Source organism: Pleuronectes platessa, chromosome 7, assembly GCF_947347685.1.
Source record: "Pleuronectes platessa chromosome 7, fPlePla1.1, whole genome shotgun sequence".
Lineage (NCBI taxonomy): Eukaryota > Metazoa > Chordata > Actinopteri > Pleuronectiformes > Pleuronectidae > Pleuronectes > Pleuronectes platessa.
This window is the reverse complement of record NC_070632.1, coordinates 21,649,918-21,665,313: the sequence shown is the minus strand read 5'-3', so window position 1 is coordinate 21,665,313 and position 15,396 is coordinate 21,649,918. Positions and strand designations below refer to the sequence as shown.

General features: G+C 40.3%; 1 protein-coding gene across 6 annotated transcripts in view; it reads left to right on the top strand.

Moving 5' to 3' along the window:
• LOC128444636 (unconventional myosin-IXAa) overlaps positions 1 to 15,396 on the top strand; it is a 136,614-nt gene that overhangs the window by 67,353 nt on the left and 53,865 nt on the right. For 4 of the 6 annotated variants that reach the window (XM_053427209.1, XM_053427205.1, XM_053427206.1 and 1 more), the window contains exons 5-8: positions 2,541 to 2,640; positions 5,085 to 5,138; positions 10,119 to 10,219; positions 11,727 to 11,853. In XM_053427209.1, coding sequence (XP_053283184.1) covers positions 2,541 to 2,640; positions 5,085 to 5,138; positions 10,119 to 10,219; positions 11,727 to 11,853 — 382 coding nt within the window. The remainder of the gene's footprint in view (positions 1 to 2,540; positions 2,641 to 5,084; positions 5,139 to 10,118; positions 10,220 to 11,726; positions 11,854 to 15,396) is intronic. The other 2 variants (XM_053427208.1, XM_053427207.1) reach the window with 2 other exon arrangements.

The following is a 15,396-nucleotide window of genomic DNA, read 5'->3' as shown; positions in this document are numbered from 1 at the left end:
AGAAAACTAGCGTAGCATTTAGTGGAGTGCAAACCTTCGCCAAGGCCCAGTCCTACATTTAAATCCACTAGATCAGGATTTTTATTTGGATCTACTCCACCTGTACACACACACCGATAGCCTTTCATCAGGATTCAAACATATTTATGTCCGCCATATCATGTTTTCGACAGTTTTTTCGTTAGCAGGATAACACAAAAAAATACTAATACAATTTCCATAAAGTTTTGTTGAGGGGTGGGGCATGACACAAAGAATAGAGCATTACAGTTTGGTGTGGATCTTGATCAGGGGACAGATCCAGACATTTTTTTTCTCACTTTCTTAAACATTGTGAGGTTGGATGCTGTATATCCCTTATGGAACCACATTTAGATTCACTAGATCTGGATTTTTATTTGGATCTGCACCAGATTATACACACTCATAAATATCAGACCCCTAAATTTTTCTGATTTCATCAACAGCCATGAATTATTCTCAGAAAAATCTGTGAAAATAACACCTAATCTCGCAATGTTAAAGAAATGTATTCTTGTTATTATTATTATTATTATTATTATTATTTAGAATTAATAAATGTAGACATCCATCGATCATTGTTAGCTAATATGATCCAGAGTCCAGGGCGAAAGCAGCATTGCTAACACAGCCCACTCTACAGGTAGAAAGAAATGGAAAGTGAGTATTAAAACAAACCTCAACCAACAGCACAATGTAAAAGCACAATATCTCCTTCATGCTCATTTTACCATTAAAACACAATGTCCAACTGGCCGCTGGCTGGACGACGTAAGTTCACTGGTTCCCTCATTTATGCCTTTTCCCCAAATTACAGGCTACCAAGAACTGAATATGTGCCAGATATTTTGCAATTATTCAAAAACTCATATTAGATGACTGCAGTGTAAACAGGAAGAGCTACATTCCTGAAAAACTGTCACTGCAGAATTTAATCAGTATTAATATTACAGACTCGTATGCCTGTATGAATTTGTTTTCCTCTGGAAAATTATGAATATAACAACATGACACATTATCCATCCAGAGCCATCTGCTTCTTCATCAGCGGTCACCCACTGCCAAACTGAAACTCCAAACACATGTCTAACACAGCCTGACGAGCTTTGGCAATATACATCGAGCCGCCGTTAACACACTGTATCAGTTTAAACTGGTAAAAATGGGGCCTCTTCCTGCAGCGTGGGTGCCATAGTCTCGACATCTTTCATATGAGCTGCAGCTTTGACCACATCCCTTTAGCCAAAAGATAATTCTGCTCTCTGCGCTAACAGGCAGGTTTTTCTTTACTCAACAGTAGTCTTTCAAGTTCTGGGCAGAACTTATTGATTTCATGTTGGGATGTGTTAGCTTTCCTTCTCTAAGAGTGCCTTACCAGCAGTAATTTAACTCGGTTCATTCACTCAATGGCTTTAGTGTATGCTACGTACTTTTGGGATAAAATGACATTTATTGTTTATACTACGAACCAAGTGAAGTACCCACATGTACAGGACGATTGAAGAAGTAAAGCTAACACACACACAAAGAGGCCAGACCATTCTCTCCTCAGACTACTTCTGGTTTTCTATTGGTTGGTGAATTTTGACAGACTTGTGCATTACGACATTTTTAAGTGAAATCAATAAGTCCTGCTCTCATACTTGAAGACCACACTCTTGAATACAACAGGAGTAAAACAACTAATACATACTTATAGAGATAATGATTTTGTTCCTCTTATTATTCTTCATGCAATTTTTGGCACAAAATCAACTCTTTCATCACCTTATCGGCCGTTTTGGACAAAGTCTACTGTCCATACTAAAGTTGTGATATATATATAATAACAATTCTTTTAAAATAAATAATCTGAGGCATCCATATTTATGTTTATATTACATTTTATGTAAAAAAAAAAACTATTGGTATCAACATTAAAAACAGATTATTTAGTGTCCTATTAATATTAAAGCCTCTCTACTACTCAATCTCCTAAGTATAGTGTACACGTTTCAGTTAAAAACACACATCTCCACAGCAGCATATCAGTTACACTCTGGGACTCTTCAATGTGCTCCCTGGTCTTTCTAACTTTCCAGCCCTCCATCAAGCACTAAGTTTTCCTGTGCAGAGAAGTGAAGCTGGTTTCCAGCTGTAATAGAATTACATTTCAGTGCGTCGGCCAAAGCCATAGCCTTTTGTCAGGGCGAATCAGAGGCCCTCAGCTCCAGCCCACACACCACACTGTGTGTCTGACCTGAAAGGTGAGCCTGCCGGGTCAGAGGTGGGACTTATTTGTTTCATGATGCAGGTTTGGTTTGAAAAGAGGGTGCAGGTAGAGAGATTTCAACTTTAAGATACTCTACCTCTAACCTTCCAGCAGAAGGTAGTTGACCTCCTCTGACGTCATCTCTGAACGCTGATGTCCTCAGTTCACCCCTGAGAGAATTAAGGACATATAAGAAGTCAATACAGGAAACGTCTTTTTGTGGGGTGGAATCATCACCTCTAACTTTGTTGTTTGTGTGTGTCTGAAGGAACTACCATGTGTTCTACTACCTGTTGGCCGGAGCCAGTGAAGATGAGAGGAAGTCCTTTCACCTGCTTAAACCTGAGGAATACCACTACCTCAACCAGGTCCGCGTGCACACACACACACACACACACACACACACACACACACACACACACACACACACACACACACACACACACACACCAATTAACTAAAATGTGGTAAATCCGAATCTAGATATTTTTTCTCTATTGTGATACCAGACAGATAATGTCAATCGGTTTCTCAAACAACATTGGTGTTATTAAGATGAGAATCGTTAACTTTGTGTCCATTCATGTGTAGCGCATATTTTAATTGAGTTTTTCTGGTTTAGATTTGTTAATTAAATGTGTTTCCTGTGTTTCACATTGTGCTTTAGTTGACACATAAAACCTTTTTTGTATTGTTTGCTGTTTATTTAATTTTTCACATGTACATAGAAACTGATTACTAGCTAATAATTGTTTTGAAGATCGACTGCCAAAGGAGAATAAGCTCACTGAGTATGCTCGCAATGTTCTTCTACGGTATTTGACGAATCGTTGATCGTTGAGTTTATCACCAAATACTGGCCCTGGCATGCTTGTTTAGGTATGTTTAGTAGTTTTCTGTCCTCGTCTGGCCGGAGGGGAAAATATCAGTTCAAACTAATATCTGCAGTAGTGTAGATGAGGCCTTCATTTGTGATGTGAAGGAAACATTGAGGTCCAGATTAATTGGGTGCTTCAAATAATTCAGAGCAGATTTGAATGAATAACCATAATTTTATTTTCTTAAGAAAATGATGAATTGTTTTTGGAAAAGCCAGGACGCCTTATAGAGAGATGGAGACTCTGAATATAATGACAGTTTTTCTTTCTCCCCTCATCCTTCTCTGTCTGCCGGATCTTATTTATTCATTAAAAATAAGTGGAGCACTTCCCAACACACTGTGAAGTGTCGATTGGATCAGCACAAATAACCCAGGCCCTTCATCTGTGTGTGTCTCATCTGTGTGTGGCTGGGTGTGTTTACATGTTGTGTACATGCCCAAAGCCCCCATGTATCTCTTGCAGTCAGCAGCAGATGTGTTGCAGGATTCATATTCCCACTTGGCTATGCCAGCACACGAGGGAGGCCACAAAAACGAGAAGAAAAATAAATTGTTCTTTGTTCATCAGTTTTGGTTTCCCCAAAAAAAGTAACATTTTTTTTCTCTGTCGTTCCTTAATCCCCACGACAACCCCGCCTCCTTCTCTGCCGACTGCCTGTTACTATGCTGCTCTGTTTCCATGGCAACGGCAATACTCAGGAGTTAATCTGGCACCTGCTTCCTCTCGTGCAGAGGGCGCCGATGGTTGCGTGTTTTTGTCTGAGTGTGTGTGTGTGTGTGTGTGTGTGTGTTTGTGTAGTTGAGTTCCTGACAAACAAACACACACACACACACTCTATCTCTCTCTCTCTCTCTCTGGCACGTGTTCCTTACACAAATGGTGTCAAAATGATAATCCATATTTAGATCTTCTCCATCTCAAAGATGTATTTTGTTTTGTCTGTGTGTTAGTCTGTCGCTGTGTCTGTGCTGGAAATTAGAGCAATAACTCTGTGTTGTAGTAAAGGTTTTAATCCTTAAATCAACTATGATCAATATTTTTACGATAACATTATATCTAAGGACAAGGGGAAAGCAGCTAAGTTTGGCTTTATCACGCACAACAGTGAGTTTTGTCTCATTGATTTGCAGTTTGAACTTTTCTGTTTACGTTAATTCTCCCCGCTCGCTTAGTGTAGCAATGGTTGAAAAAAGAGCCACACTTCACTACCTGCTCATTAACAAACACCAAACACAGTGACGCCTGTAGAATATAAAGCCTCCGATATTTTCTTTGGGAGTTGGAAGAGAACCAATTACCAAATGCGAACGTAATTTTTGGAGCAATGAGATTAAATACGAAAATAATGAAAAAGACGCAAATACCCACAAATCTATAGTCACTCACACATGACGGCACTAATGATGCCACACAAAATTAACTTCAAACACTTCGCTGGCTTGTGTTGAAACATTTTAACTTTGGATTCATTCATTGGATTTCGCAAAATCCAATGAATGAAACTCACTGGTGGCAGGTCCTGAGCTAGCAGGTCTTCAAATTGTTCTTCACGTGTGGTGTTAATGCAATATTAGAGAATATAATGAAGTTAAATAAACTTAAACAGCTTAAACTGTAGAATTCCACTTTCACATCAGTGACCCTTTTTTTTTTAACGTACGTGAGTAGTATTTGTAATGGAGGACTTTTTACTGTTGATACTTGACAGTAAAAGGTAGATTTTGATATGTTCTGTTGCTGAATAATTCTATAAGATCATTGATTCATTTATTACTGCTCTGGAGATGTTTGTGTGTGTTTGCGTGTGTGAGTATTGGCGCTTGTTTTCCTCACGTTTTACCCGCGTGTGTGATGTTTCTCAGTCACTTGAACGTGTGCGTGTTCTTGTGTATAATCATTGCATCCTTTAACCCGCTCTGCCTTGCTTCCAGATGACAAAGAAATCACACAAACTCCACTGGGACAATTACTATGACAGCGAGCTGGTCAGTATCATGTGGATGACAAGTTGTTTGTGTGCGTCTGTGTCTCATGGGTGTGCCGTGGTAGTCTGGGTGTTTTGGTGCCAGTCTTGTGCTCGCTCTCTGCTCCACACACTCGTCTGCTTTCACTGACATGGACTGAAGATGGAGGCGGCCTGGACTGACCTGCTGCTCGTGCTCCATGAACAAAAAACTGTGTGTCAGACGTTTAAAGGGATACATTAATGTCATGATTTGACTTATTTAATTATCTTGATATGAATAGATTTTTGTACTAGTGTGTACTCGCTTTTACTAAAGTCATTAACATCTTGTAAAGTGAGCTTTTGGAAGAATTTTAATCTGACAAATGAAAATGGAATCCCTTTAAACTTATTTTGGGCTTTGGATGCTTTGCTGTTGGGAAATGGGTGATGCTGTCGAATCTGGGAACAACCATTTTTAAAGGGAAGGTGCAGAATGTTACCATCAACATTACAAAAACATGTATTATTTGACACATACAGTATTCACCACACAGTGTGGACAATGCAGAGCAGATCATTTAGGTGATATGAACTTACTTTTTTAGTTTTTGCATTCCCAGCATTAATACATTCAAGGTCAGAGAGAGGAGGGAATGCAGAGAGACTTTAAACATATTATTTATGAAAAATAAGATGGTCTATTTTGAGAATTTCAATCAAATCAGTCCATTAGTATTTACATTATCCTGCTAACAGACAGCAACGAAAACAACCTTCTTTAGCCAAAATGATATAAACTCACATTGCACTCAGTAGAGAGCCAAGGCCCAACAGTCCCCTTAACTTAAAGAAAGCCTTATAGCTAAGGCCATATTACGTCTCTCAGCTACACGTCAGTAGTAGCTACAGGTTTAGCTCTACTTGTTATGATACAGCAGCTGAAGGAAGCTTTCACCCTCATGAGAACGTATTAAATCTACTAGTTTCAGATTATAATTTGGATATCCACGAAATTTCACATACTCATCAATACCAACACCTAATATTTTTATTTCATCCATTCACTAGAAATAAGACGTCCTTTCTCAAAATGTAATATAAGGAAAAGACAAATTTCTGGTTCTGCTTCCGATCCAGATTTGGACAGAAATTGAATTGGGTCTTCCCTGATTGAAAACATATAGGCTGGTTATATCAGAAGTTAACTGTTAACCATAAGCATGTACAGAGGCAGGGCATTTTAACAGTAAACTTTATTATGAACATAAGTAACAGCCAGTTTAGTTTTTGACACATTTTAATATCCTACTTACTATTAATTCAATGAGAACATTTCATTAGTGACCAAAAGGCTTCACATCCTGCAACTTCCCTCTAAGTGTTTGCTCCATGTTGTGTGTGTTTGCCGCGTCATCACTCTTTGAGCTTGCAACTGTCTTGCCAGCCATCGCCTGAAGTAATGTTTGGTCAGTGGGATTTGTTTTGGGATTAAGCTTCTCCTAATAGAAGCTCATGTTTCTTTGACTTTGCCGATGAGCAAACACTTCACATGAGAGTTGATTTGTCTAAATCTAACTCTTTTATACTCAGCGTATTTCCCTCTTGACTTTGGCTCTTTGCCTCCTACGTTTTGAATCCTCCTCTGATCCAGGAAAGGCTTTCTGAGGACACTCACTCTCTTTTAGCACTTTAGTCCTTCACATGTATACAGTTAACGGAATACTGGCCCATAAATCCATCCCTCAGTATACTCCCCTCTTGTAGGTTTCTGAAAGTCTGCCATGGCTTTGATTCACACTGATATTTCTGCAGAAAAATCTGCACCTCATAGTCCCACTAAAAGTAGCATAGTAAGGGAAAATCAGGATTCTTTTGAAAAAACAAAACGTTTGTCATTCTTTGCTCATAAAGAGTTTAAAACCACAAGCTTCACTGAGAGGTACAAAATAAATCTTAATTTAATAGAAATAAGAATATTGACATTTATTTTGATAATATGATAAGACAAACATTTTGCTGGCAATTATTGATGTAACATATATCAATTTGTTAATTACTTGGCCTTAGAAGATTGATATCAATGTTTACTGAACTCAGGAAATAGAAACTCAGCAAGAAACAACAAGTCTGCCTCTGAAATGAAAGCTTACACCTGCTAGCCCCTGGATAGCTCCTCTATTCACACAACCTATCTTGTTTGTGTGACTCCTATATACACAGAAACATAACAAAGACTATCTAACAAAGCCAAGGTTGAGTGTGGATTCACTTGACCTGCTTCTGAGGAGGTCCAACCTCCAGCAACTCATTTATTTTGAAGCATGATTGTCCAAATCCAATAATCCATAATATGAAGTTGGTATTTAAACAGTTGCTTGGTTTGGAAACCAGTGCTTGTTACTACTGGACAGATCCATCCACCAGCGTTTATACAGAGACAGTTACATCATGTCAATATTGTATGCCTCCACAACAGCCAGTGGCCAGAGGCATTATGTTCCCGTGTTGTCCGTCCCTTTCTCGTGAACGCGATATCTCAAACAACAAACACAATAAAAGCCTCACCTCCCTGGCAGAGGCAATGAATTTCCCAAAATGTTGAACTATTCTTTTAACCTCAATGACATGGAGCGCTCCGCATGTTTCTTTTTCCCCTGACACTTCTGTCATATTTTTTCCCTTACACAACTCAACCACTCCACTGTTTGCTGACACACTGTCTCTCTCAAGGGTCAGTCAATGACCTCATCAGTCTGTGACCCCAGCGCCCAAGGATATGATGTCACCGTCTATACACACACACACACACACACACACACACACACACACACACACACACACACACACACACACACACACACACACACACACACACACACACACACACACACACACACACACACACACACAGAAGCCCTTGACAGCTATCTGAGCATCTGACCAACCCCTTCGGCCTATTTAACATTTGACCTCTGCCTTTGGTAGATGTGCGTGGGGCACACTGCGGTAAGGAGAGACACTCAGCACTTTGTACAGTGACTGAGTTAAACAGATTCCAGATGCACTGTCTGTAGCTGAAAATAGAAAATAACCAAATGTGAATTTTAAAAGAGATGAAGTATTTGAGTGAAGATCCCAAAGACCAAACATTTTCTGGATGTTTGCATTTGGTGTGCGCAGTGGGCTGTTTGGTTCTGCGCCTCATGGTTGTGGGTTTGTGTTTTGTGCCTGTTTGGGTGTCTATGGTTTCTGGCTGTGTGGAATGTCGAGTGACGGGATGGCATGCTGTGTTTGGCACAGAATCGAGCGGGTGCCCTGGCATCATAAATCATGATTAAGTCATGGTAAGTAACAGGAAAGTCTCAACTGGATGCACATAACTTTTAACTGGATCCATGAGGGATGTGTTAAAGGGCTCCATGTGTGCAGTCAGCTGGGCTCCTGAATCCATTACTTTTTCAAATTAAGATATCACATTATTTGTTTTATATTAGGAGACCAGATTGTTTCTTTACTGTTCTCAAGGTTCCTTTGTGCGTTTTTTCCTAACTACCATTAGCTAAGATTTTGGTTTTGACCAAACTATTGTCTTATAACTGGCCGAAATTGATCTCTTTATTTTCTCAACTTCCTTCAACGTATCACATTGTGCTGCGTTGGCACAGAGGCCGAACATACCTTGCAATTTGAAAATTGGCTTTTCCCTGGTCGTTCCATCGCGCGAGAAGCCTCAAAACCCCCATGTTTCAATTGGAAATGCTTGCTATAGAAATATACCTCATGTTGGCCCGGCCCTTACCGACAAGCTCTCAGCCAAAGGAAAACAATGGGGACGGCAGAGAAGAGTGTAGAATGTTCAAGTGCAGAAGTGGCAGATAATGGCAGAGTGTGGATTATGGGTTCCTGTGTCTTCTCTCGCTGGCCGGCCTCTGTGGTATGTGCTAAATACAGCCTGAGAGAGCGAGGGGAGCTGCCGGAGCAGAGACGTGCTGATCTGACCGGAGGGCCTGAGAAGACACACACACACACAGAGTTATATGTACACATCCTCGCTCTCTAACTTCTCATATTACACCTGTGCTTACTCAGTCAGTATCTAAGTCATGGAAGCACTCATCCATTCTAAAACTCACAATCACTGTATGATATCAGATAGAGGAATGCACATGTGCTCTCACAGCAGGAGATTCTCTGGAAAATGTGTGAAAGCCTAGTCCCCAAAACACATGAACTTCCACTAACTAACAAATGCTAGAAGCAGACAATTTAGCAACCAATTCAAATTAAATAAAGTATATTTGCATTGAGATGTGGCCCGCTGATATGTTCCTTCTGAAGATTATTCCTCATGAGGGCTCAAGTGACGTTACTTGGACTTTTGACGTTTCTGTTGCACACAAGCACTTGCTCGCAGGATCAAGAGTTTGACATATGATCTCATTAGTTGTTTTGGACCTGACCTAAGACTTGATGGTCATGACCTAGACATGTGATTTATTATATTCGACCCAATAAATCAACTATGACCTATATAGAAATGACTCTGTCCTACTTGTAATTACTATATTTTTTACAAACACATTTCATCTTCAGATGTTGTAATCTCCTCTGATGTGCAGCAGCGGTGGTGCAGCTTCATGGTTCTGTGAACTGAATCCCACAGTTGGTCTTTACTGGGTGTGGCTCAACTACTGCAGGTCACTTTAACATTTTCAGACAGAAAACGTAAAGCAGCATCAACACAGACCAAACAGGCAGGTTTAGAACAGATACTGCACTAGTTTGCAATACTGTTGGAATCCCTGTACATTTAAACCCATACACACTCATTTAGCTTCTGCAGAATACTCTACATCCAACAGTTTCACAGTCACCATCTGCAGTGGTCTTTATGGATTCAAACCGAACCAGTTTTAGTCAGAACAATGTTATACATTCTATCTTCATTACTCTGTGATTCTGATGTCTCTCTCTTCCTCTCCCCCTCTATGCTTTGTGTGTGTCCACCTGACACCAGCAGGACTGCTTCACCGTGGAAGGAGAGGATCTGAAACACGACTTTGAGCGCCTGCAGCTGGCGATGGAGATGGTCGGCTTCCTCCCCGCCACACGCAAACAGTGAGATGAGCGACGGGATTTTTACAACTTTTAAATGATTCCAGAGCCGTAGTCCCACAGCGGGCGAGAGTCAGGCTGAGAAATGTCAAGATGTCTGCACACTCGTCTTATGCTGTTCTTACAACACATCTTAATTTCTTTGATTTCTGCCTCTCACAACTGGTCAAGGGCGCAAAGTATTTAGAATTTCTAGTTTCCTTTTTTTTTGTTTCTTCTTGTCTTCAGATTTAGAATTTTGTCATGTGGTGTGTCAGGGGTGACCTGATCTTTTGACGTCATTAAGTTAACAGGCATCAGTCAGGAAGTGTAGCTGTCTCCACGCCGGTGACAGCCAGTGGCCAGAGTCATTATAGCCCCCTTTCCATTGGTAAAAAAAACAACTATCTTCTGACTTTTGTCAGCGATGGAAATGGATACAATCACCATTCATTCCAAAAAGCAAAATAACCCCACTACTGGCAATGGTTAAGGAGTCAATTACCTTATTTAACAAGTGTACCTACATTTTAAAACCTATGTATACCTGCTAATTTTTGTATAAAAAAGGTGTACTCCTGTTCCTGGTAGGGCTGCTCGATTAATCGAAATTTAATCGTGATTACGATTATGGGGTCAAACGATCTCCAAACTACTATAATCGAGTTGAAACGATTATTTAGCATTTTTTTCGAAAATGCGCAATTCAGTCCTTCCCCCAAAGCATTCAGCGGCCCAGCTGACTGGCTCTCACTCTCAAGCAGCTGTAAAGTGAAGGAGGTGAGTTGTGTGTGTGGTGATCGGTGGTGGAAAAAACAACGCGAGTGGAAAAGCAGGGAGGGCAGCATCACACCATGTAGCGGCCGCTATTCTCAAGCGCGCTCCCGCCTGGCTGTTCAGACAGGTCAGACCGGACCCGCATTTCTCCGCGACGGTCAGTCGGTCATAGAGTGTTAGAGTTGCCATCATTAAGGGTTCGAATAACCGGGCACCGATATCCTGGTTTCATGGAGGAATAAGACACTTAGCCGCCATCGGTGTTTACCGGAATTAAAAAAAATAAAGCATAGCCTTCAGAATAAGGGCACATATTAATAATCGTTTAAATAATCGTGATTTTGATATTGTCCAAAATAATCTTGATTATGATTTTTTCCAAAATCAAGCAGCCTTAGTTCCTGGGGTCTTGTGAACACCCTAAACCCTAAACTTGGAGGAATTTCTTCAAATTTGGTCCAAACATTCACATGGACTCAAAATGAACTGATTACACACCAGATGTCAAAGGAAAAAAAGTCTGTATGAACCTACACTGGGTTGGCAGAGCCAAACAACCGCAATATTTGTAGTTATCGGATCAGTCATCTTATTGGAAATACGCAGCTTTCAACCAGATTGTTCCAATGTGTGTTTGGTGTAACAAAGAAACATCACTGTCTTTTCATCCATTGTTAGCCCTGCTCAGTGAGGCAGTGGGTTAGTTGCACAAAGTAATGTGAATGTATAACCAATAAATGCCTTTCTTTGTCAGGATTTTCTCACTGCTGTCAGCGATCCTCCATCTGGGCAACATCCGCTACAAGAAGAAGACCTACAGGGACGATTCTATCGACATCTGCAACCCAGAGGTCCTGCCCACTGTCTCAGAGCTGCTAGAGGTGAGCAGGCTTATTGCACCTTATAACCAACAGTAACTCAACAGTATTTAAGATCAAGTGGATCAGGACAATGTCTAAATCTACATCTTTCATATGTTCATGAAGTAGTCTTAACTTAGTTGTAATCCAGGTTTCATTGAAAATCCAGTTGAAACATCACATTCACATGTTTTAGTCAGAAAACCCAGAGAGGCCGACTTTATGCTGACATGCAATAATCTAAATACTTTGAAGGATAATAAAAAATGGGACCAGGGTTTCACCACAGGCCTTTTTTCCCAAAGTTGTTCCATTATACATGCCCACTGGAGAGGCTTAAAACTCCACGGACTTGTTGAACTTTAAAAAACAAATCGCATCATTTGAGAAAAGGTTATTTTTAAAAGCTTTGTACTCCTTGTAAAAACACTGTGAGAAATCTTGATTCCCTTTGCCAAAGTTTACTTCCAGTGTGTTGATTTGACAAAAAGGCTTTTGGACAAGCTGCGGGCTCTCAGCACACAAACCCAGCTTGTGGTGATGGCAGAAGGTGAGAGGTGCTTCAGGTCCCAAAGAGCCGTCCAACCATCCCGTACTTCCACAAAGTACTGTTTGTGTAGAAGCTATTTCCAGAGCCCTTGTTTTGGCTTGCATGTTGCGTAGGCAAGGTTTCCCACAAAGGAAAAACTTGTTCTCTTTTTTATACATCATACTCAAATTACAACAGAAACAAATCAGATTCATACAATGTCTATTATTCTATGGTTTGTGAACAACTTTTTTTTTCTCCTTGATTTTGAAGTGAAATACTTTTGTAAACCACTTTTGGGGGTACGTGTAGGATGTGTGGTGAGTGCTCGTCCAGTCATGTCCTTGCTCAGACATTACAATCTGAACTTGACTTTAAAAGGAGATAAGTTTGCTCAGTGGCCGCATTTAGCCTCTCTTCGTCCAATTCAAATAAAATAAAGCAACATCTGAAAATAATTCATGGATCTTGATTTTAGAAATCAGCCATATAAAGTGCACTGATCCAATAAAAAATCTGGATCTAGTGAATTAATACGTTGTGTCATAAGTAGACTGTTGAGTCTTAGCAGAGGTCTAAATTCTACCTCTAATATAAATGTATTTTAATATTGTGCTTTTACAACCGGATTTCACTCACGTTAGTGCCTTATTTCAGTGTAAATTCAGCAATTTTTTTACAACTGTAATAAGTCAAAAAATATTGTGTAAAAGGTTGAGTCACTCATTAAATGGTTAATGGTTTTGTATTTATATAGCGCTTTTCTGGTCTTGATGACCACTCAAAGCGCTTTACAGTAAATGTGCTTCATCATATTCCACCAATACTTTTCCTGACCATATTCGAGTCAACAATTATCCTCAGAGTAATCAGGCGGGTCTGAAGTTCTTCACTGTTCTGGACTTTATTGTCCACATGACAAATAGACATTTGGAAAAACATCTTCTTACATGCGTTTACTTGCCACACATTATAAATGTGCACACAGTCACACACTGGCTGAGGGGGTGTGGAGCGGTGGTTGGTGGTTTGATCCCAGTCTTTTGCATCTGAACCCCGAATTGCCCGTCATAGAGAATGTCCTGCCCATAGATGCATTTGAATGTGTGTGAATGGGAGAATGGTAATAAACTGTACTGTAAAGTGCTTTTCTAGTGCTTGACTAGAAAAGCTCTTTATAAATACAGACCATACCCACAAACACTCAATCTGTTCTGATTTACCTTGGGACTGAGGGACGGAATTACTTCCCAGTCCCAGTCCCCTGCTACAAACTGCAACGATTAACCGGATGTGCTTGTTCAGTCACTGACAAAACAATGTCCGACGTGTGCCAGAGACTCCTGTCAACATCACAATGGGGATGTTATGACTGAGAAGCCGGCTGGTAACATCCAGACTGGTGTGGCTCTGACTGTGCAGAGGTCCAGAGGGGCAGTGACGTGCAGCCACATGCTGGCCACATGCTGCGGGGGTTATTGTTTAAGTTCAAGTTGTTTGGATATCGGTCATCTGGGGGCAGCGGCCCTCCGTCCAGAGGGACTTATAAAACATTTTTTTAACGAGGAAGAAGAAAGGGAAGGAAAACAATGCAGCCTCATGTAAAAACCACAAAGAAAGAATAGAAATTAAACAGCAGTTGTTACATCTCTACTGCGGATCAGATGATACAGAGGTGAGTTAGCAAAGTTAGTTTCATGAGGTCTATTGATAAGAAAGTAATTATTTTGGTACATAAAATTTACATTCAATTAACAATTAAAATGCCTTTAAATTCCTCTATATTCCAAAAATGTAGTTGTTTGATGCCAAGATTATACAGACATAAAGACCAGACAAGCGCCATCTAAATTTCTTTACCTTTTTGCTTTATTCATGATGTATGTTTTTATTTTATGACCTTTTTAAATAAGCAAGACTACTAAATGGCTAAAATAAGCTGTTGAGATTTGCTTAATGCAGTTTTTTGAGGGAAAGCTCAGCCAAAGTGATCCAAAGGATGTGATGTGAACCGCTGCTCTCACTACACTAACTGTGGCTTACTCGTGTGACGAGCTGCTAAAGGGGAACTAATCGGCACGAGTGTGGATTGATGCATGAATAGGAATGAAAAGTGGCCTGGACCTCATGTTTCCATTGGACGTGAACCTGAAGGAGGAAGTAGGGCTCGCAGGGGCTGATGGACGGCTGACACGCTGGATCCTCTGAGCTGCGGAGCTGAGTGACTCGACCCTAACCAGAAAAATTCCTGAGCCACCCGGACACAAGTCCACAGAGAGTAGCTTTCTGTGGACACAAATCCCACTGAAGTCTGAATTTCTTGATGATATTTCACCTCTAAAAACACTGAGGCCAGTCCAGTCTAAACTTTTAGTTCATTCATCACCACCTGACATGGGCCAAAAAGATTTGAAATGAGCTCTGTCAGCTTTGTTTAAGTTTTTCTGAGCAGTGACCAGGAAAAATGTAATAGATATTTGGGCTGTATTCAAAATGCACAGTGTCTGTAACCCTCACACATTCTACGGTAAAACCGATATGAAAACATGTTCCAAAGTTTAAGTTAAAATGAGACTTCAGCATTCTGAGTTAATCAAATCAAGGAGATATCCAATACTAAAATCCCCCCTTTTTGCCCCCTGTTCAGGGAAAACACATTGAGCTGCAGTGTAGAAATATACTTTCTGAATTGCCTTGTTTTATTAACTTTATATAACTTTATATAACCTTGGAAACTGAACAACTGTCACTGATTAGAAGTATTCGGTTATCTTAAATTCAAAGTGCATGAGTTTCCACTCTGCCAGAATGAAGAAGATGAATCATCATTTCCAGGATATGTGTCATTAGTCCCCCCTGGTTAAGTAACGGCCCAGTCTGCTGACTAGTTTATGAAAATGAGGAAATACAAGTTTAACAAGAAGTAGTCTGAGAGTGACTAGTACTCCTGGAAGTGCTTATGAAGCAAACTGCGCTGTGTCAAAGGTTTTTTGGAAAATTGGGACAATGTGGAGTAAGGAATCTGATTTGATGTC